General features: G+C 42.5%; 2 protein-coding genes and 2 long non-coding RNA genes across 7 annotated transcripts in view; 3 read left to right on the top strand and 1 right to left on the bottom strand.

Moving 5' to 3' along the window:
- Window positions 1-53: 53 nt before the first annotated feature.
- On the bottom strand, window positions 54-18,285 carry LOC110369259. 4 transcript variants are annotated; one of them, XR_004932244.1, is made up of 5 exons: window positions 18,102-18,285; window positions 12,038-12,093; window positions 7,763-7,928; window positions 3,234-3,326; window positions 54-182 (listed from the first exon to the last, which is right to left on the bottom strand). It is a non-coding gene; the product is annotated as an uncharacterized LOC110369259 (long non-coding RNA). The 4 variants fall into 4 exon arrangements; XR_004932246.1 differs by lacking the exon at window positions 12,038-12,093; XR_004932245.1 differs by lacking the exons at window positions 12,038-12,093; window positions 18,102-18,285 and adding an exon at window positions 11,040-11,120.
- Window positions 2,336-6,358, top strand: LOC105934326 (homeobox protein Hox-A2a). The gene is made up of 2 exons (XM_012874261.3): window positions 2,336-4,622; window positions 5,207-6,358. The coding sequence occupies exons 1-2, from the start codon at window positions 4,214-4,216 to the stop codon at window positions 5,944-5,946; spliced, it is 1,149 nt and encodes a 382-aa protein (XP_012729715.2). The 5' UTR covers window positions 2,336-4,213; the 3' UTR covers window positions 5,947-6,358.
- On the top strand, window positions 11,042-13,802 carry hoxa1a (homeobox A1a). The gene is made up of 2 exons (XM_012874215.3): window positions 11,042-12,128; window positions 12,708-13,802. Exons 1-2 carry the CDS (start codon window positions 11,522-11,524, stop codon window positions 13,088-13,090), a joined length of 990 nt encoding a protein of 329 aa, XP_012729669.1. The 5' UTR covers window positions 11,042-11,521; the 3' UTR covers window positions 13,091-13,802.
- LOC105934285 overlaps window positions 14,467-22,561 on the top strand; it is a 55,681-nt gene continuing 47,586 nt past the window's right edge. Inside the window, exon 1 of the long non-coding RNA XR_004932242.1 lies at window positions 14,467-14,598. This is a non-coding gene — a long non-coding RNA (uncharacterized LOC105934285). The remainder of the gene's footprint in view (window positions 14,599-22,561) is intronic.

A 22,561-nucleotide genomic window follows, 5' to 3' on the forward strand; every position in this document is an offset into this window, starting at 1 on the left:
AACAAGAACAACTGCGCAGCTTCAAAAAAAAAAAAAAAAGAAAGAAAAAGAAATCAAACATTTGATCTATTTACTCTCTCCTCCTCGAGGGTGGGCCCCCTTCTCTTTCCCAGCGCGTCTCTCTCATCTGCGTGGGCACATCCATAATAATAAGAATGTCACCCACGTCTTCGTGGAGGGTTCTGCAAGGAGACAACAAGCCGAATGAGAAATCGTTTAAAATATAATTCACCTCTGCCTATAGTCAGTCCAAACCCGCTCAGAGAGGATACTCCGAGGTACCATCACGAAGGACCTTTATTTGTTGGATCATTCCCAGCGATTTGTAGCTTTAGCTGCTTAAAACCTGCCACACACGACCGGAGGGGAACAAATGCTGGACAAAAATGGAATATTTCGTGTTGGTCTATTTTTTATTTTATTTTATTTTTTTACAAAATCGTTTAAACCGCAAAAGTATAATATTGTGAACAAATGAATTCATTGTGATAATTCCCTTGTTTTTTAAAATAATAATACTGATCAAAACGCATCCAGGAGTAACAGTGTTGAATTAAGCTGGAACAGGCCGTCGAAACAAATCCGTGTGCCAACATATTTCTCCGAAACAAGCTTCTGACAGATTTTTGTTTATTTCTCACAACATTTATTCGCATTAATTTATTGCCTCTTCTGTTTTGTTCCCCTCCCTGCTCTCATTTTCAGCTCAACATGATTGATATCAGAGGGCACCAACATTACCAGCCCTGACATATGGTTAGCAGGGAAAGCTAGAACAATTGAAGCATGGTGTGTGTGTCTCTCTCTCTCACACACACATACATACACACACTTTCACAGAGCGAAAAAAGGCCAATGCTTTTTAATATTTCTGCATCCAAGGCGGAAACACACACGCACACGCGCGCACGCTGCAGGACAGCGACTTGACCCTCCTGCGCCAGACGCAGGTAGCGCCAATAAAACAGAAATTGCCTTTAAACTCAAAACTGAGCACACGGAGTGTTTCTCTTCGCATCCGTGGGGAAACTGTGCCGTAAATCACTCCTGCCGCAAAGATAAGTGTGTAGAACGCAACGGGCTCCCCTATAATGCCGCCACCCACTTCTTTTCGTGCACACAAAGACTGCGTAATTCCAAAGTAGCCATCCGTCTCTTCTCTTAGCAACTCGCCACTGGTCCGCTCGCAAACATGTGCGTCTTAAAGAGAGAAAAAAAAAACAACAACAACAAAAGAAAAAAAAAATAGAGGAAAATTCAAAGATAAAAGCCAGGTGGGGAAGCCAGTCTCACCACATACACACCGTTGGCTCCTCAGAGAGGAAATGGTCGCATCTTGTGTGACCAGATTCCTTTTTTTTCCTCTCTCTTGTTCTTAAAAAAAAAAATCCCTCCAGCGACAAACAGACTACCAGTGCGAGCAGAAACTGGTTCTAATCTGAGTGGCCACTGTTTCTCGGCGCTTCCTGGCTGCATTTGATCCGGGGGAGAGTTAGAAGCCTTAAATGTGTTGTGAGGGCACCGAGCTGTCAGACCTTCTGGCGAGTAAGATTGATCGCGCACAGGCTTCCAGGACTCTTTGTTTGGTATATAAGCAACAAACTGAGAGAGAGGGCTTCCACTTCTTCTCTTCTACCCCTCTTCTTACTCAATAAGCCACACACATATATATTTCTATTTTAGATATAACGAAAATACGCCATGTACTGCCAGAAAAATAAAGAGAGAGGGGGGGGGGGGGGGACTTCCTGATTGTGGCTTTTACGGATTCTTCTAGAAGAGCCATATGAAAGCAGACACACACGAGGAGGGAGACAGCAGCTCAATAGCGTTCCCATCAGCATAATAACGCCAGCAAATAGATTTCGCTGTAAAAGGTCGATTGTAACCGTGTTTATGTTTGCTCCATGACCATTTCAGGTAGAAAGGATAATAGAAATACAGTGGGAAGCTCGTTGCCTCCCTCCCCCCAGCAATGTGGCAATGTCCTTCCAATAAATCCTTGCTTTATATAGCCCTGTGGCTTCACGCTCCCGACATGAAAACAAGACTATTTCCAAGGCTCCCTTTAAAAGGAATGCCGCAATCGTGGCTGCATTGGAGTCACAAGAAGAGATTCTGTGCTTCACAGCATGTCCGTGGACTCGATCATTTAGTGGAATGAACGAAAAATGTGCCTTCATGTTACGTGTTACCTTTTATTGTGTGTTTAAGGCTCGCCAGTCCTTGTTTTTATTTACCACAGAAGATACTTTTTTAGCCCATGGGCCTCGTCCAAATTTGCCACAGACAAATACATTGAAAGTAGGGCTTGGCTAGCCCATTTGATCCCCCCCCCCCCCCCCCCCCAGCACCTTTCAACCACATTTAAACACGGACGTCTTTGCGTCTTTTGTTTTCCAGACGCACTGTCATGTTCTTTAGATCGTGCATTTGTCTAGATAACAAAAACAGATAAATAAAAAAATTGAAAATGGGTCTTTGAAAACGAGCAACAATTTAAAACCAAGATATAGGATTTATTAGACGTCTTTTCCCCCTTTGACTCTTCAGTTCCATATTCCAGGTCGTTCAGATGGAAGACAATGTCGTCTTTTATATGTCCGTCCAGCAGTTTGGCCTGTTAAAAAAAAAAAAAAAAAGACTCAGGGTATAGTAGAGCTCTTCTTTGTTAACGCCCACTTTTCAACCACATTTTCACGTTTTTTAGGTGAAAGCTGGGGCGTTTTTCTGCGTTTATTGCACAAAAATGTGCTGTGTGGGAAAGGGTAGCCATTTAACAAGGTTCAGGATACAGCTTTGGGGTTTAAGCGCCGTTATATCCTTCTGTATAAGCTAATATGTAGAAATGAATAGACATCAGACGTCTTTTACATGTTGGCATTGTTTAGATGGAAGGTAACATTGTCCATTTTTTTTCTCCTCTGAGGAAAGGGTGACTATGTTAAATAAATGTAGGACGTAGGTTTGCCTTTTGAACCCCACCGGGTCCTTATACGGGACATTGATCAAAAGTTAACAGGGACTGGCACACGTCTTCACGTTGACGTCTTGTATGTGTTTGAGGAACGAAAGTTTACTCGGAGGGGAAAGGTTGACGATTCGAGCAAGTTTAGACACACAAGCGTTGGCCCTGCATCAAACAAAGGTGACGGATTTGGAGACGTAGACGTCTGATGTGGACGTCCCTTCACCTTTACCCGTTTCCGTCCAGCACGCTCGGCCCCCCTCACCTGAACCGGTTTGCGTGAACCACGTTGCTCAGCCGGAATTCAAACGAAACGTCGCTTGGTGGGATAGTTGGCTGTTTTCCCTTCGTTGGAGCCCTGTTAAAAAAATAAATAAAATATAAAAAATAAAAAAATACCTGAGAAAGTTCAGCTACTCTTCTACAATAAAGGCTTTGATTGGGTAAAATCTGTCAGTTTTAAACAGAAGACGCGGGGGCGTTGGGCGCAGTTAAGATTAGTTAATATGCATCTTTAAAAGCTCACAAGCGTTCTGATGTGAACAATCTCTGGGATTTTTTAAGTTTATTTTTTCGCCCCCCCAGAGCTTAAATATGAAGAGCTACTGGCGTGAAATGTGTGGCTGTGTGTGTGTTTTGTGTATGTGTGTGGGTATTTGTGTGTGTGTGTGTGGTGGGGGCGTTCTCGACTGACATGCTCAAACAATACGAGAAAGAGGAGTGCACGAATCCGCGCACCCCGAGCTGGTCTCCTTCCCTGTAATAGAGAGCGTCAGGCGCTTCTTAAAAAACCCATTTTGTGGCTTAGTGGACTGGACTGGAGGAGCGAGGCGAGGACGAGCTGAGCGGACAGAGATGTAAATAAAAACAGTCGTGCATGGCCCAGCTGAGCGAGGACTTTTGGGGTTGTTTTTTTTTTTTTTTTCAATTTTTTTTTCCTCCCTTTTGGATCAATCAGGCAGAGAGTGGCTTCTTTTGATTAAGCCCCAAATTGTCATTGGGCAGAGGTAATCATGTGACAGGCAATTCGGTCCAATTTCAACCTTGTCTCCATGAATTCTATAGTTTAATGGTAGCTCGGTCCCCATACGGCCGTAATCACTGAAACAGAAAAAAAAAACACATCAGGGGATTTTTTTTTTAATTTATTTATATATTTTTTTTCTCTCTTCATCGTCCTCAGTGAGCCGCGACGTTTATAAAAATACGGCGCCGCAAACTTTCCTCGGCTCTCAGGGAGCGGAGATGAATTACGAATTCGAGCGAGAGAGCGGTTTTATCAATAGTCAGCCGTCGCTTGCTGAGTGCCTGACATCTTTCCCCCCTGTCGCTGATTCATTTCAAAGTTCATCAATCAAGAGCTCGACGCTTTCACGCCCGACACTGATTCCTCCTCCCTTCGAGCAGACCATCCCCAGCCTGAATCCGGGCAGCCATCCGCGCCACGGCCGGCCCAGACACAGCCCCGATGGCTGCAGCCCGCTGCCCACCGCCTCCTTACCCCCGGAGTACCCGTGGATGCGCGAGAAGAAAGCCTCCAAGAGGAGCCACCACCTGCCGGGCTCCACCGCCGCCGCCGCCGCCAACGCCGCGGCGGCCGCTACCACCGCCGCCACCGCCATCTCCAACGGACCGGTGTGCTTCTCCCCGAAAGGTGGGTGAAACCTGACCGACGGTGCCTTCGCTATCTGTTGCTGCGTGTCGAGTCACGCTCGGGGGGCCCCTTCGGATTGGGGTGGGAAAAGGGGCAATAAACGCGTCAAAATACGCACGAAGGACGCGTTTTTATTCACGGATGGAGGAATATGAACGCGAAGCATGCAGAGGGGAGGAAAAGTTTGGCTAAAGTTTGGTGATGTAAGATGATTTATTCCCCCTCGGCGAGGCAGAGTTTTGATGGGTGACAGTAATGAAGAGTGATGGAGTGCCTTTGCCGAGGAGGGCAGCTGGAGCATTCATTAGACTCCCACACCAGGATGGACCTCGCCGTTCTGGAGCGCTTTACGCTCGCGCAGGCCGCGGTGTTATTGCGTAAAAGAACCAAAAAAAAAAAAAGAGTTCGTCTCTTAACGCGGACATGATGTCTGGGTATGACCGTGTGTGTGTGGGTTCGGCAGCTCCAGCGGCCATTTTGCAAAAGTCATAGCGTTAGATTTACGGGCAGCGGGGTTATTATGCAACTGCTGCGTCCTGCTCTTTCTAATCCCCCCTTTCTTTTTTTTGCTGTTTATTCGCCAGGCTCGCCTGAGATCGTGGAGGGAGCGGGTGGAGGAGGGGGCTCTCGCAGGCTGAGGACCGCGTACACCAACACGCAGCTGCTGGAGCTGGAGAAGGAGTTCCACTTCAACAAGTATCTGTGCCGGCCGCGGCGGGTGGAGATCGCGGCCCTGCTCGATCTGACCGAGAGGCAGGTCAAGGTGTGGTTCCAGAACCGGCGCATGAAGCACAAGCGCCAGACCCAGAGCAAGGAGAACCACGGCGGCGGGGACGCCAAGGGCCCCGGCGCCAACGACGACGGCATCCACAGCGAGGAGGACGAGGAGGGGGGCGGCCTGCTGTACGAGCAGAGCGGGCCCCTCCTGGAGAGAGATACCTGCTCCTTTCAGAACAACACACAGCCGCAGCAGCAGCAGCAGCAGCAGATACAGCCGCAGCAGCTTCACAATAACGGAGAGGCGGCCAGCTATGACAAAAATCTGAAACATTTTCCCAACCCGTCACCCACTGTTCCGGGCTGCATGTCAACAATGGGCCCCGGCTCGGCATCTGGGCCGGACAATGGTGACAGCCCCTCTGCCCTGGATGTTTCTTTGCACGACTTTCAGCCTTTCTCCTCGGATTCCTGCCTGCAGCTCTCGGACACAGCCTCGCCGAGCCTCTCGGAGTCTCTGGATAGCCCCGTGGACATTTCCGCGGACACGTTTTATTTTTTCTCGGAGTCCCTGACCACAATCGACCTGCAGCATTTGAACTATTAACTCCGAAAAAGAAAAGTCCCCCACAACTTTTTCCCGTGTGTGTGTGTGTGTGTGTGTGTGTTAGAAAATGCGTGTGTGTGTGTGTGTGTGGGATAGGGAAATCAGGCTCCGGCAGAATTAACTCATATTGTTTGTATGTGCGGCACATTTATTCTCTTGATATTTGACTTGACGATTAATACAAGGTAAGGACGGAATTAAATCACTGAAATAGTTCTGCTTATAAAGTAGCTTAATTATCATAACAACATGATCACTTGGAATGGAAATTACGAGTGTGTGTGTGTGTGTGTGTGTGTTGTGTGAGAATTATCCAACAGTGTTAGACCTGTATGAAACTGGGTCGTTTTTTATTTTTGTATAGTTTTCTTGGATATTTTTGTTAGAATACAACTAACTTGCTACAATCCTTCTGCTTGTGTTCGACTCTTTTCTTTTCTTTTTAAGACTTCCAGGGTGAATGTATGTTTTTAAATTTAATTTTTACGTATGGACAAAAAAAATAAATAAATCTATTCAAAAGCGAGAGTGAGGGGGCTCTGCGAATTAACAACAGGTTGGTAATGATTATAAATGATCTATTTGCATTAGTTTTTGACGGAACACCTGTTTGAATAAAACAGACAATTTGGACGAAAGTTTTTCAGCACCAGTGGATTGCTAATTACATTTCACACGTTAATCTTTGTGGGCAAAACCCCTATTATTACACATTTTTAATAATAATAATAATAATAATAATAATAATAATAATAATAATAAAACAAAGCATGAAATAAACAGGAATGTAGCCTATTGTCTTATGCAAAATAGTATAATTGGATTTATTAATTAATTAATTAATTTCAAAAATACTTAAAAGTGCAAAGAAATGTGAGGATAATTCTATCAATATTTGCATCTCCAGCTTCCACACGGATTCTTTTTTAGGTAAAAATCAAAGCAAACATTTCTGCACAGATCTGAACAGGACCGGGCTGTTAACACTGAGTGCAAGTTGCAGGCAAATAAGCCGAGCCGTGTTTGCCTTCAGGAGCTCATAAATCACCCCCGTGGCATGAAAGAGACGGGCGTTAAGGAGGGCAATTGTCGCGTAATGTGCACAAATAAAAAAATAAATAAAACAACACCCACTTAGGTTTTCATACGGGACTCCCCTACTACTAAAACTAAAAAGGGGGCCGTGTCTCTGCATGCGTTTGGTCATAATTCATTTTTATAGCTTGTTTGAACACGGCTCATGGCTCGGAGACAGCAGCAGCAGCAGCAGCAGCAGCAGCAAGCCTGCTCAGGGTTAAGAGGTTGCGCTCAAACTTAAGCCAGACTCCTCTTGGAGCGTTGAACATTTATCAGATTTACTCCAAAGAAAAGCTTTTGTGAAGTCGAGATTATTGCCTAAGCTGGTTTTAACAGGAAAGAAGGCGTGTTTTTGGTGACTTTACTGCTTTACTGGAAAAAGTATGTTTCAGCTGCACCTTAAAGCCTTCTATTCAACACAGGATTATTAATAATCTCGCTCTGTTATGTGGCTCTTCATTAGACTCACAAGAATAGGGTTTTACTCGACATATCAACTCAATAGAACAGAATTTATCCTGATGTAAAATAAATAGTTAATTAAAAAAAAAAAACACCAGTTGCGATGGATCGATATAGACTCTTGCAAATCAACTCGAACTTTTATTGGAAAATCTGAACGCTATAAACTGCTCACTGATTGAGTGAACACTAGTGGGAAAAGTTATATGCGTGTGTGTTCTAATGGGTGAGGGGGGGGGGGTACTTTTTTCCCCCCTTCTCCTGTGTTCTGACTAACCATGGTGCCCGCGTTTAACCAAATCATTCCGACACAGCGCGCCTTTTCTGCGCTCCTGCAGCTCACACAAAGAGCCGTGAAAAGCCTTCCGAGGTTCCTGCATGTGGCGAAGTTTCTTTCCAACCTCAGGGAGGCAGGAACCTTCGCCCACTCACTGCAGAGGCAGCTGGAGGAGACAAGATAGAAAAAGGGAGAGGAGGAGGAGTGGTGTGGGTGGAGGGGGAATTGAACAACTGCGCTTTTTCTTCCCCTCCCCACTGGTGGGAAGTTTAAAACGAATTTCACTTCATATATATATATATATATATATATATATATATATATATATATATATATATATATATATATATATATATATATATATATATATATATATATTCCCCAGCGTGAATGCAGCAATAATAATAAAATAGGAAATAAAAGGAGAAGACAGAATACTTTTTGAAGAACACTCATTTTAAATTATTGGTCTCATTATGCATAATATCATACACTTTACTGGCGAAGGTAAGTGTATTTAAACCAAAAATTCAAACACCTGTGTGAACACGGTAAAACAGAGTACCGAAATACACTGTAAAACAACTTTTTTTTAATTAATACTAAATCTTGGCGAACTGACAAAACGCTCAACAGCACAATATATTATCCTATAAGCCAATTTAACGCATAGAGACAGAAAATACATGCACAAAAAAGTAAATGGTGGTTGAAAATGCAAAGGCGTTCACAAAAAGTTCCGAATGTGCTTTAAAAGTAAAATGGCCAAAGATCTTTATTGCCCAGGTAGAAAAGTCGTTGGGGCTCATGTGATGGGCTAATGACAAACCTGTACCTTTTTGACGATGCTAAATTTGCATCAACAGAGTAGAGAGAGAGAGAGAGAGAGAGAGAGAGAGAGAGAGAGAGAGAGAGAGCGAGAGAGAGAGAGAGAGAGAGAGAGAGAGAGAGAGAGAGAGAGAGAGAGAGAGAGAGAGAGAGAGAGAGAGAGAGAGAGAGAGACCTGCCAACAAGTAACCTTAAAGAGATGTCGACGGCTCTCCAGTAGTTGGAGAGATATTCATGTGGGTGTTGTAACTTTCCTCGGCCTTTGGGGGCGCTCGCTTCTCCAGGAGATCCTTTCCTTCTCCCGCCCCTTTCTTTTCCTTCCTCGGTGAGAGGTTGCGCATCTGCTGCAAGACTCCCACGCACACTCCACTCCCCCCTCCTCCCCCTCTTTGCTCTCCAGGCTCTCTCTCTCTCTCTCTCCGCTCCTTTTCTTTGCCCATTCATTTCTCCGGCAGCTTTATTTGATGATCTTAACAGGATAATCAGCGCACACTCACACCTCAGGCTACATAGGCGCATTTAAGAGCTCCTCTCATTATTATATCATTTGATCACCATACATGCGTAATGAATACATGTGGGAGTGAAACCACTGTAGATGGCTGACCCTATGACCTGCAAGAGACGAAAAAATTAATACCCCATCATCCTAATGGTGTGCGTGTTGTCTTGCCTCTTCATCACCTGTGACAACCCAAACGTGATGCGGAAATGCGGAGTGCCAATTTGGTTGCGGTTTCACACATTGCGAGGCTTTTTGTGTGTTGCTTTATGAATGTATACAGATCCAAACCCAACTCAGGTTAGTACAAAGAGTTTTTTTTTTTTTGTGTGTGTGTCATGGCCTGAAACTACATGCGCTTGACAGGGGATTTAAGGAGATGCCGTGACCGGTGCGCCTCCAGAAGGTTTTGTAAGGGGTCATCAGATGGGTACTTTACTTTGCTATGGTGGAATTTGAGATTAAGTTCCAGTTCAAAACAATAATAATGAAAAAGTCTCATCCTTCCCAAGGATCCTCTCAAACTAGAAGATCCTAAGAAGGCACATGAGTGCTTGACTTCATATACAGAATGTATCTCGAAACCTCTCCTATGTTATATGTGTTGAGTGAGCGTACTCTTAAATATGCTTCAGAGGTTCCTCAAGAAAAGTAGTTAAAAAATCTAATGTGCTCAGCATTTTAAAAACAGGCATGTATGTAAAATATCAGTTCTGTATAGTCATAATTCAATGTTGCTGATTTAATAAAAATATACTGTTTGTATCTGTGTGATATATATATATATATATATATATATATATATATATATATATATAATTTTCAAGAGGAACGTAAGTGAGGAGAAGAGAAGCTTTCTGTGTGTTTCTGTGTGTTCAACATTTAATTATTTATTTATTCTTATGTCAGTTTTTGTCATACACTCTGGGTCCTCTGCCTCTTCCCCATGATGTCACAAAAAAAAAAAAAAAAAAAATCTGTTATGGCTTCTGGTTATTGTTTTCCACCCCAATATCACCAATTGGCCCCCATCTGGCCACCCCTCTGAGAAAGCCCTGGAGCCGCACCTGGCGTCACGTGATGTGGCGCGCACAATAGCCAAACATTGGCCCCTTGACAATTGTTTATGCCCACACAAGGCTATTTGATACCAACATACTTTTATTTCGTACCTGTAAACAAACCAGGGCATATCTGTTAACCATTTTAGTGTTTTTTATTCATTATAAATAAAATCCCCAACTTTCCTGTATATTTAAATTGAATTATGTAACACTTAATATCTGACAATTTTATACAACATTGTCTTTCCTCCTGTGTCTTCTGTGTCTAAGCAGGTCCTATGCATGGTCAATGTATGGCTCATTTTCCTACCTGAAAAGGCCAAGTACGAAACGGCAAAGGCATGAAATGGAAAAGGGGGCGAAAGTACTTGCACCTCCAAATCTTCTGCTGCTGCCTTTAACCACAATTCTGAGGGGGAAAAGAGGAAGAAAAGAGAGGAAAGGAAAAAGAAAGAAAGACATGCAAAGGGTGCTATTTTGGTCTGCACTGGGAGAGAAATCTCCCTGCGTCTTTCTCACTGTCACGCTGTGACAATATTTGCAGAGTAAAATCCCATAATGTTCAAGCGTGAAACATTTCGCATCGGAATGAGACATTAATAGCCCGCAGATACCCCGCGGCAGTGCTACGCACGCACGCATGCACAGGCGCGCACGCACGCACGCACACACACACACACACACACACACACACACACACACACACACACACACACACACACACACACACACACACACACACACACACACACACACACACACACACTTGGCCATTCATCCATCCAAGAGCGACTGACGCTGCTATTCATGTGACATCGCTGTTATACTCGAGCAGGACACACGCAGACGCGCGCACACACACACCAATCCAAAAATAGGGTACCTGGGGGTCAGCGTCCAGTGCCGTCCTGGCTGTGAGGTAGCAGAGGATGAAATGTTAATCTCTCCACCACCGGTGCAGGAGCGCGCAGCGGGGGGGGGGGTGCATGCTTTGCTGCAGCCCTGCTCCCTGCATGCGACCCCGGGACCGTCCACCTCCGTCTGCCTCCCAGCTCATTGTTTGCTCGGCCAATACATTAGCGGCGACGCGCGTCACCTTGATCGACGAGCGCTCGGAATTTAAATAGCCCCTCAAACACCAATCTGTCACCGGCTTAAGGGATAAGGACAAATGCCTAACTGGCTGACCTGTGGCCACGTGACAGCAGCCGTTCATTGATATCGGTCAGTGCGCACCCCACCTCCTCCCAGCACTGATAAGGATAGAGTATAGGTAAAGGTTGTCACGGTCACTTTGGGCAAGGGTGGGTTGGAGGGTGTTTGTTGGAGTGGACGGTCCCTCGGCACCTGGAGAGCGATGCCACAATGAGCAGCTTCTTAGACTACTCGGCGATGAGCGGAGAAGGTGGTTCGTGCTCCATCAGGGCTTTCCACTCGGACCACGGGATTACAACTTTTCCGTCCTGCGGGGCTGCTGTGAGCAGCTGCGGGGCGGATGAGCACTTCATGGCAAACAGGACTTCTCCTGACAGCGTCCCCAATCCGCCGGGGTCTTACCAGTCTACTGCAAACACTTTGGGTCTCTCCTACGGTGCCCACCCAGCCTGCAGCTCCAGCTATGGGCCCCAAAGTTTTTGCGCCACATACAACCACTACACGCTGAACCAGGAGGTGGAGTCCGGAGCTGCATTCCCCCAGTGCGGTCCACTGATTTTTTCGGGCAATCTGTCCTCCTCTATGATTTCTCAGCACCGACACGGTTACAGTGCCACCCCACTGGGCCAGCTGCAGTATAGCCACGCTGCCTATGGAGGCGGACACGAGCAAGCGCCCCCTTACCCCGGGGGCTCAAACCCAATGTCACCTCTGCACGCAGCTCACCTGGACGCTTGCTGCTCACCTCTGTCGGAGGGCGCCTCCTCTGCGCAGACTTTTGACTGGATGAAGGTCAAGAGGAATCCACCGAAAACAGGTGCGCGACGGGAAGGGGAAGACAAGAATAAAACTTCATAAGACCTTGACAATATGACATCGTTTGCTCTCTGAACAATGTCAAAATGTGGTTGAAAGAGAAAGCAAAGACGTGGAGATGATTCATTTTATTTTGCACAGTCTCGGAAAGGGTGTTCAAAAGTCAAAAGGATGTTCCAAATACAGTTGAAACAATAAACACATTTTCACAGCAAGAGTGAAAGGACGTCTAAAGACGTCAATTGATGTTTATTGACCAAAGGGGCTTATTAAACCTGACATTTATGTAACTTTGGACATGACATGGTGGTTAAAAAGCTCAAATTTTCACCATAGTTTCGTTACTAAACTGACTGCAGTAACACGGGCAACTTAAAAACTTAATTACGACTTCATGACAGGATTAGGATGTCATTTGCGCCTTTTTACTAGAGCATCTTGCAATTTGGCGGTGCGTAAAACTGTATCCAGCTGCGTTAAAATATGCGTCTCTTTTTTGGGGGTCTGTAAATAATCTAATTTATTTGTTATGGCACCACGGAACACACATGATAAACCCTCTGTGCGTTTCTGTCTGCAGTGCGCTCCGGAGAATACGGTTACGGAGGCCAGCCGAACACGGTCCGGACCAACTTCACCACCAAGCAACTCACAGAACTCGAAAAGGAGTTCCACTTCAACAAGTACCTGACCCGGGCGCGCCGCGTGGAGATAGCGGCCGCGCTGCAGCTGAATGAGACTCAGGTGAAAATCTGGTTCCAGAACCGGAGGATGAAGCAGAAAAAGCGGGAGAAGGAGGGTTTGCTGCCGGCAAAAGTGCCACCAGCGGAACCGGAGGAGAGCATCCCAGAGAAGATGGACGATGCGGGATCTGAAAGGTCGACCTCATCTTCACCTCCCACTCCCTCCCCCTCATCCTCAACGGTGTCTTCCACGAGCACTGACAATTACACCTCCAACTGAATACAAACTCTTTATCTCTTCAGGCCATGTGAGCCTTTATACCAAAGTTAAAGTGTGTTTTTTGGGTGGTATATGCGTGGGCAGATGTAAAGGTTTGGGACATTTTCCACTTAAAAGCTTTAGAGTTGTTGCGTATTCTTTCACATGTCTGCAAGAAGCAGCAATGTCCAGTCGTGACCTGAGATGTGTTTATTTGCTCTGAAAATGTGGAGGGTCTGCCACCCCGCACACCCCTGACCTAGTGCTTTTCTTTAAATAATAAAGTGACAAATCTGCACACACAAAGATACCTCAAAAGAAAATGTGCCAAAGTTGTGCGCTACCGGCCACGGCCGCTGCTGTTAATGGGGCATCACGCAATCAACGAGATGACCTCGTTTATTTATCGTTAGGGAATGAATAGTTACAGTAGCTGTTTAATCGATGTCACTTCTGTCTTTTATTTTTTTTGTCTGTGCGTGCGTGTGCGTGCGTACGTGTGTGTGCGTGTTGGCCGTTTTCGTGTACTGTACGGGATTTGCATGGTGCGTAAAGCGTTCATGTATCACCAGTGGGGCGCTGAGTTTTATCAGTCGCGGAGCAGGTCCTTCAGGGCTGTGAAAGGCTTTTATGTGTTTTTTTCCACGTGTTCAAGTGGGACGAACGCAAAGTGTTTTGTCCAGAGAGAAGTTTACGGGTCAATCATGTGCATTAAAGTGCGTTTAAATATAAATCTTTTCCTCTGTGTCTATTTTTTGGAGAGATTTTTTTTTAAAAAATGTAAACTTTAACCTTATTATCTTAAGCAAATATTGAATCTAAATCCCCTTCATATATATTTCGAAGTAAGACAAAAGGATAGAAGATAAGTAAGAGAAAGTCCACGTGTCTCTTCACCCGTCCGGTCCTGTCAATGTATGCGTCCCTGCGAGCTTCCGTCCCTGGGGTAAACAGTTATTGGCATAATAAAGGCATGTTTATCCGAGAGCGAGGATGTCAGCGTCTTCTGTGATGGCAACCTTATCGAGCTACCGGCTTACTGAGGGGACAAAAATATATTGATTGAAACGCTGAGGTTAAGGCTATTGACTGGTGTCACAGTGTCAGTTCAGCTTCTTAAGTTCACCGAGTTGTCATCGTGCCACCCCAATGACAGCATAAACTGTAAAAACTTGCGGCGTTACCGGCAAAATGTGCGCAAACCTCATTTTAACATAAGCGATCCCCACCGCCGCAGCTGAAAATGGTTTCAATTGTGATTTTCAGAGCAGTGCGTGAAAAGTCGGTATATTCGACACCCTGGGAAAGGGAGAAACCTAGTGGGGTTTTGTTGTTGTTTTAATTCCTGATGTGCAGGATGCGCGTCCATCTTACCATAAAAGGGCAAAGAGCCCACGGAAGAAGCGTGATTAATGAGCGCAGTTCACCTTTACCTTGGACCCACCTGCACAAGCGGCTGCATTTAAGCTTCGGGGAGTCTGTGGCGCAAGGCGCTCAGTCTAACTCTGCTCCACACGTGGAAAAAGCGAGTAAGTTCTATCACTTTTTCGCTTTTATTTGATTAAACTCGCGCCTACTTATGTCGGGGCGCTTTTTTTGTTTGTTAGAGAGGACATAACGTCGTTTTGAACGTTGACAAGGTTATTTGATAACTGTACGCCCTTATCTTTATTTGTTTCCATATAAATAGTTTCGTGTACATACACTGTACACTTGTTGCACAGGGCGGGAGGCTGTTTCTTTTCAAGGCCTCTCTGAATACTGCGATTAACTGAAAACGAGCAATGTGGTGTAGCCTATATAAATATTTAACTAAATTACAAAAGAAAAAAAACAAAACATTATGCAGTTCTTGATCAAATCTGAATAGATCTTTAGACTAGAAAATAGCTAGTTTAAAATGTAGTACAAATACAATTTTAGGTAACTATTAAAGAATAATAGATTAACAGCACACACAACTTGTTATACTGTCCATAACAAAATGTATTCATTTCATCTAGTTTTGAAAATGTTAAATACATTTTAAAATTTTCAAAACGAATTATCTGTAATTACAAACTATAGACTTACACTCATATTTAGGTTGTTACCTTAAATCGGAATACTCACTAATATATGTTTAAAGAAAATATCTTTTCAATTTAAAACAGGAATATATAATTATAGTAGAAAGGATGATGATGTTGATCATTATAGTAGTATTAGTAGTGGTTTTTAACCAATTTAATTTAAATTCTAATTCAGATTCTAATTATTTAACATCACCATACATTACATCTATTGTCACCATCTTGGCCCTTTAAAAGTTTCAGGTATATAGAATCCAGAACAATACAGAGAATTAGCTACATTCAAATCTAAATATACGTAGCAACTTCGTGGCAGATATGCATAGATTTCTGGTGGAAATTAAATCTAATGAATCACAGCCGGATCGAAGCGTCTACATGTGATTTTGCAGTGGCTCCATCCTTCTGTGGGACCTTGCGGACCCCACTTTGTGAGTGGCCGACCCCCTGATGTTGCCCCTTACTGCTGCTGTGTGCTGCAGGATGCTCTCAGAGTGAAACCCAGCTGATTCTCAAAGGGAAAAGGCCATGCATGCAGGGTCAATCCTCGGTCACCGCTTCAGTTTGTTGTCACAGCACCAGCATACCCCCCCCTCAAACCTAGAGTTTATACACCCTGCACAGGGCAAACAAACCTGACTAGGACGCTCGATTTTAAATTAAACGCAATGGTAAAAATAATCAGCAAATTACAGAAAAGAGAAAAGAGATCTTATGGCGTCATTGGAGAAGACGTCCCAACCATCCTGATGGTTCCCATTAAGGCCTCCAGATAAACATAGGGACGATGACAGATAGTTAACTCAGAGCATTAAGACTGTGGGAAACAGGAATAAACCCTTAAAGCGTTACAGTGGAATACCATAAATATATCGTCTTTCACATAACATGAAAAAAATCTTGTTCAATGGTCAGGTTTGAGTTCTTAAACAGCAGTCAGTCAAAGCTCTGTTCAACAATAATAATAATAATAATAATAATAATAATAGTATTAGTAATAATGATAATAATAATAATAATAATAATCATTATTATTATTATTTTTATTATTATTATTTAAAAACAAACAGTTCAGGCCTTTTCTTTATTTATTCATGGGAAAGAGTGATCAGTGAATCTTCAGGCCTAAATTACAATTTTGAAACTAAATTTTTGAAATGTGAGCAAATTACTCCACATAAAGACCATTCCAATCAATTACATCAATTAGACAAAGCTGCAACGTTATTTTAACCTAGAATTATTTCAACAACCAACATTGACTGGTTCTAAAAGAGATCTTCCTTCTCATAATAAGAATTTGTAGTATTGTCTGTCAAATCCTAAGTGTATATATTTCCAAACTAATCCTGCATAACGTCATCTTTAAAAATGTTAAAACATTTTGATATTATATATATATATATATATATATATATATATATATATATATATATATATATATATACATATATACATATATATACATATATATACATATATATATATATATATATATATATATATATATATATATTACTGTTTATAATAACAATATATGTATTACACACTCACACATTTATATATATATATATATATATATATATATATATATATATATATATATATATATATATATATATATATATATATATAAATATAAATGTGTGAGTGTGTAATACATATTATTATTATTGTTATTATAAACAGTAAATTTTTTTTTAATTAAAGGACTTTGATAGTGAATGCATTTGCTTATAAGTAAAAAAAACAAACAAAAAAAACCAAGTATTCCTCTCTCTACCTATTTTTCTTTTAGATTGAACAGTAAAAACCTTGGCAAAAAATGGATACATTATAATTATAAGATTTATCTCTTCCGGCTGCAGCAGCAAAAGTGACCAAAAATAAATAAATAAAAAAATCCATTGCGAGTAATTAAAAGTTAGGAGAGATCTTCAAGAATACAAAGAGAAAACGAACCTGAGAGCAAACAGGTATTTTTTCGGATTTGTTAGAGCCCACACACCGTCATATTGAGACATGCAGTAACATGCGCAAAATATTTTTGATGAAGTAATAGAAACAGATGCAAGCAGAAGTGCACGCCGACATTTACGCCCAACCGCGTAGAGTGCATGCTATAGAAAAACGTTTCAATGGGCTTCTCGTCATTTAAAAACAGATGTTTCAGGCTTTGGATGCCAGGCTCAAAGTTTTCCTTTGATTCTGTGTCTGTGTGTGCCAGACAGTTTATACCAAAGAGCAAGAAAACAAGGTTATGAGCTACACTCGCCGTTTAAAAGACATTAAATAAAATTCGATATTTGCATTTAAACACATTGGCTTTTCACACAAAGCTCCGTTTACCTTAATGTTAATGAGATTTTGCAGTAAAAAAGTGATAGCTCATCATTGTTAGTTTTAAATATTATGTGTGTAATGTAGAAAGCAAGTAAAAACCAGTAGGGATGTGGTTTTCTGTGGTTGCATAAAAAGATCAGAAGTTGCTTTTGCACATAAATCTAATATGAGCTTTATTTGCTACCCATCCACGACTCGGCAAAAAGAGCGAGACACTTTCGCCACTCAGAAATGTCACGCTCTGACTTTTACGGACTGTTGCCTGAAACGGAGAGCGCCAGTAAACCCAGAGAGGCAGTGAGGTGGACTGACAGAAGTCACTCATCATTGCTGGTCCAGCTATTGGCACATCTGCTCTAACTGACCACTCCCCCGCTGTGATTGGCAGACAAAATGAATTCCTCCATCGACAGATGTGCGACGGAGGGCGATGGATGGATCGACATGAGAGAGAGGGGGGGGGGGTGGATGACATCATGTGGTCAGTCACTGTAGCTGAGCTGCTACGTTAGAACAAGCGCGCTGGCTAAAGTGGGAGAAAGAGAGGAAGGAAATAGGGATGCGGGTGACTGGATGGAGGAAAAGCAGAGAGTCCGCATCTCCACATCAGAACTCACCTCCGGGAGTTGTCTGCGGTTCTCTTTCAGCTCGGTCTCTGCCAGGCGAGAAAAACGCCGACTCGGGGTGCCGAAACGGAGGCACACAAAGAGATGTGAAAACAGAAGTGCACAGCGAGGGGACTCCGGCGGGTCGGAGGCCCACAGGAGGAGCGAAGAGTGGGAGCATGCGGGCTGGGTAGTGGTCTACAGACAGAGGGTCCATCCATCACAGATGTCCTGACCTCCAGTTGACCCCAGCGTTGCAGCCAATGAGGCGCCCTCAACCCCTAAAGAAAGCACCCCCCCCCTCAACTACACACGCACACACACTTATCTAGCCATACATACACGTCCGAACACACAAGAGATCGGGTGACACCAAGAGGAGCCTGGATGCTCTTTGTGCAGGCCTCCCCAGCTTCCCGGAGTCCTTTGTTGATTCTTTTTCTAGCTAATGTGAGTCCCAACACCTGACAGACAGACAAATGTTCACCGACTCAGACATTCAGGTAACTGCTCACATGCTTTAGTTTGAACAGAAAGATCAACTGAGGAATGTCCCCAGCAGTAGCTGACGAGTAACACTTTCAGCAGTAAAAGTGATCTGAGTGAAGGAGAGGGAAATAATTATAAAGAGGCAGACAGAAATGGTAAAATGTACATGCTTCATATGTGGGTCTTGTTTCAAGTGAAATAGTTTTGGTCAGAAACGTATGCACAAACATTATTGCTGTGATTTGGGAACAAGTCAGATTCAGATAGTTAGAAAACAATATTTGTGGGCCTCTGTTGATGCATGAGAACCCATGTTTTTTTTTTGGGAGTGACTCCTAAAAACACAGACAACTGCAGTTATCTTTAAACGCAACAATCAGGTGTACAGGTTGGAATTTATTGGGGTTTTCCCCCATTCCAGACTGCCTGAAGTAGACACCTACACCTCCAATAACATTTGGAGGAATGCCCCAGGGTCACTTGGTAATTAAAGAATTAAGAAACTTTATTGTCACCATGTGTTACCACTCTTTTGAGACAGACACCGACTCAGGATGTACACAGATAACATATAACACAGACACAACAGCCTTAATATTATATATATATATATATATAAAGTCTTAGTCCCTTTTTTGAAAGATATGAATTACTGTGTTGTTACATGAATTGATCCCTCATCTTGTCTTCGATGATACACTCACACCCACAGTAAATTCTGTGCAGTAATCTTAAGCCCTCACTTACAGAACAGTGCAATCAGACACTCCCGGAGAGATTCTGGCTAAACATGAGACCCTCTCTTGTCAGTAGAGTTGGTAGAGTTTTTTTTTTTCAAATTGGGTTGTTTACTGACACAAATCCAACCTTCAGGGATAGGTGTTGAGGTCATTCCCAGCTCTGCCCATCCCAAAACCAGTTCTGATGTATGTTTGGGATCACTTTGGAACACCAGGTCCAAGTTTGACCATAAAAGCGCTTGATTTCCGGTGAAGATACGCAGTGGACCAGTCCTGCACCGGCAGCAAAACAGAGCCTTAGCATGACGCTCTCACCCCCATGCATGACATAGTGTACAGCATTCCTTTAAAGCCTCACCATGAGTCCTCCACTGTACACTTCAGCTTGACCAACAAACTCAACTTTTTTCTCATCTGACAATAAGACCTTTCCCTAGAAGACATCTGGCTTGTTCATGAGGGTAGCTGTGAATTTAATTTGCTTGTCAACTTGAAGGCAATGTCTTCAGTATAGATTGTAGCATACTGGTGTACCTGGTACTGGCGTTTCATTTTAACCAATGTTTTTCCTCTGAGGGTGACAGTTTATGTCAGAGGGTTTAAAGCTAGACATAATTGGGTGTTTCAACAGAACCATGATCCTGAACACACATCAGATTTGAAGCCTGTTGAAATTTTATGGAATGTAACTAAAAGCTAATCTAAACGGGCTTTTCTGCAATTATTCCTGTCAGGGTGAGTCTTCAGACATTCAACAAGAATTATGGAGAAAACTTTCTTAGGTCCAAAAAACAATACGGTCAATGTACTCCCTACTTTAAAATTTTTTTTAAAATAATGTTTTCTAAAAATCAATTCACAGCGGAAAAATTAATGTTTGAAAAGAAATGATTGAATAAAAGTCCAAATTTATAAAGACATTTATGGTCATGATGTGTGGACATAAACGTCTCTGCTGAACTGTTATGACAGTTTTTGAAGATACTGGTCCATCCTAGTGCTTGATCTGACCCTTTTCAGCTGCTTCAATCCAGAGGAAGAAAAGCAGCTGCCTGGACAGACATAAAGGCGCAGTTCTGATAAAAACATGGCTATTAAAAATTCTATTAATGATAATATTACATCAAACTAATATAGCACTTTGCAGGACACTCAGAGATGCTTTAAAAAGAAAGAAAGATACAGAAATCTCTCAGTGGCAGTTCTAGACCAAGTTTAGCAGGGAGGCCAGGCTGGGGCCAATGTTTTTTCATGGGGGCACAGAACGACAGAATGACACAAAAAAAACAGGGCAATATTTTATCGCTTCATATATTAAGAGGTAAAGAGACACTTTTGGCTCTGGAACTGCAGGTTGCAGATACCTAAATTGTGATCCTATTTCAATATGGCAAAGGCTATAAGTGTAACACCTTAATTTTTAAATAATTGTTAAAGTAATATCATAAAGGTATACAAATTAAACTGGTCAAAATGACCAATCAGTTACGGTCTCTGTTCCTGCGCATATCATACGAAATTTAGTTAGTATTATGTCTTCTGTACAAGGGCCATAACAGGGGGCAGGATAAGTTCAACAGGGGCACTGGCCTCTGTTGGCCCCTTTCTTTTTTACTTTTTACTTTTAAAGAGAAACACACTTTGAGGCAAAACAACATGCTCTAAATGTTATAAACCTATATATTCCCTAATCCAAACATTCTAACAGCAGTTTGAGAGAATTTTATAATAAAGGAAATAGCAGAGCCATTGTTATATCAACTGGAATTATAAATGCTACATTTTTCTTGTTGAGGTCCAATTCCTAAAGGGCCATTGAAGGAAAAAAAAATTCCCATGTGCACCAGATACTTTCTTGTGGCACCCAACGAAGTATCCGGTGCGAACAAAAGTTTTTTTCCCCCTTCAATGTCCCTTTTAGGGGCTCCGTACATTTTTATCCACCAACATCTGACACAGAAACGGTAGCGCATATTAACAAATACTAATAAAAATAATCCTTGCAAATGAGACAAAAGTTCCACTGAGTCCACTATTTATTCATTATATAATAAAACCCTGCAATAGTTTAACAGTTTAAAGGAGCAATAAGCAAAATTTCACCACTAGGTCAGCTGTTGAGCACTGTTTGTAAACCAAAACAAGATGTGTGACAAGCCACACCTCTCTCTATCCTCTCCTGGCCAAAACACCTTATCCATGCACATAAATATCCTATTTCATGCTCCAACAGCCATGCTCAAATAGTTTCTGTTTTGTCGTTTTGTTTACACTAGTCAAGTTAGCATACGTCGGTGGGTTGATTTTATTTTGAAAATCGCCGGAGCTCTCTTCTGTCCAGTTCTTTACTTTTTAATGTTTAGCTCAGGACATTCATGAGCTTCATCTGGTGGCCGCTTAAGGTCCAGCAAAACTCCCTTCTTTCAGAATTTTCTGTAGCACTGCATGTAGTGCGGGTCGGTAACTGGACCCGTGCTGTGGCTGATGCCAGTGTACACACTGGTTTTAATGATTTGGGTTCTGTGCAGGGCCTGCACCATATCTGCACAGTACCCGTAACTGTGAACCCAGTTACGGGTACTGTAACTGGGTTCACAGTTACAGTACCCGTTGGGTACTGTAACACAGCTGGGTTCTCAGCTATTAGCACAGACGTACGTGCACGCGCGGCCGGCCCGGCATTGTAAACAAGAGACTGGAGAACCACATAGAGAGATGGTGTGTGACATCATACCATATTCCATCTAAAAAGATACCTTTAGTTCCTTACATCACTGTTTTTTAAAAGTTCTTTCTATCTAGAATAATGACATTTTTATTAGCAAAGCAATTAATTCTTCTTTGATAAACAAAGATAAAATTGCAATGACCTAAGCGAATAATTGATTACACATTATGATATATATTTTTTATATACATTAAATAACAAGAAGCCTATCTTCTTTTGCCCAAACTGTTTGTATTGTAGCATTAAAATCTCTTAGGTATCTTTAAACATGCTTTTGTTTCAAGAAATTGCTGAAGAACTAAATGCTTAATATTGTAATGTTTTACAGAAAATCTTTGTGACGGTATCTACGTCATGAGAAGGCATCAGAGTTCCAATATAATGAAGTAATGTTTACTTTATACTTAATGGTATTATTATGATTACCAGAAACAGAGTCAATAACCAATGGAGAAACCTTCATTGGTATTATGGCAATAAAGTCCTTCTTATAGCTTAATTGCTCACTAATTTTT

This window comes from Fundulus heteroclitus, chromosome 13 (genome assembly GCF_011125445.2).
Source record: "Fundulus heteroclitus isolate FHET01 chromosome 13, MU-UCD_Fhet_4.1, whole genome shotgun sequence".
NCBI classification, from domain to species: Eukaryota; Metazoa; Chordata; class Actinopteri; order Cyprinodontiformes; family Fundulidae; genus Fundulus; species Fundulus heteroclitus.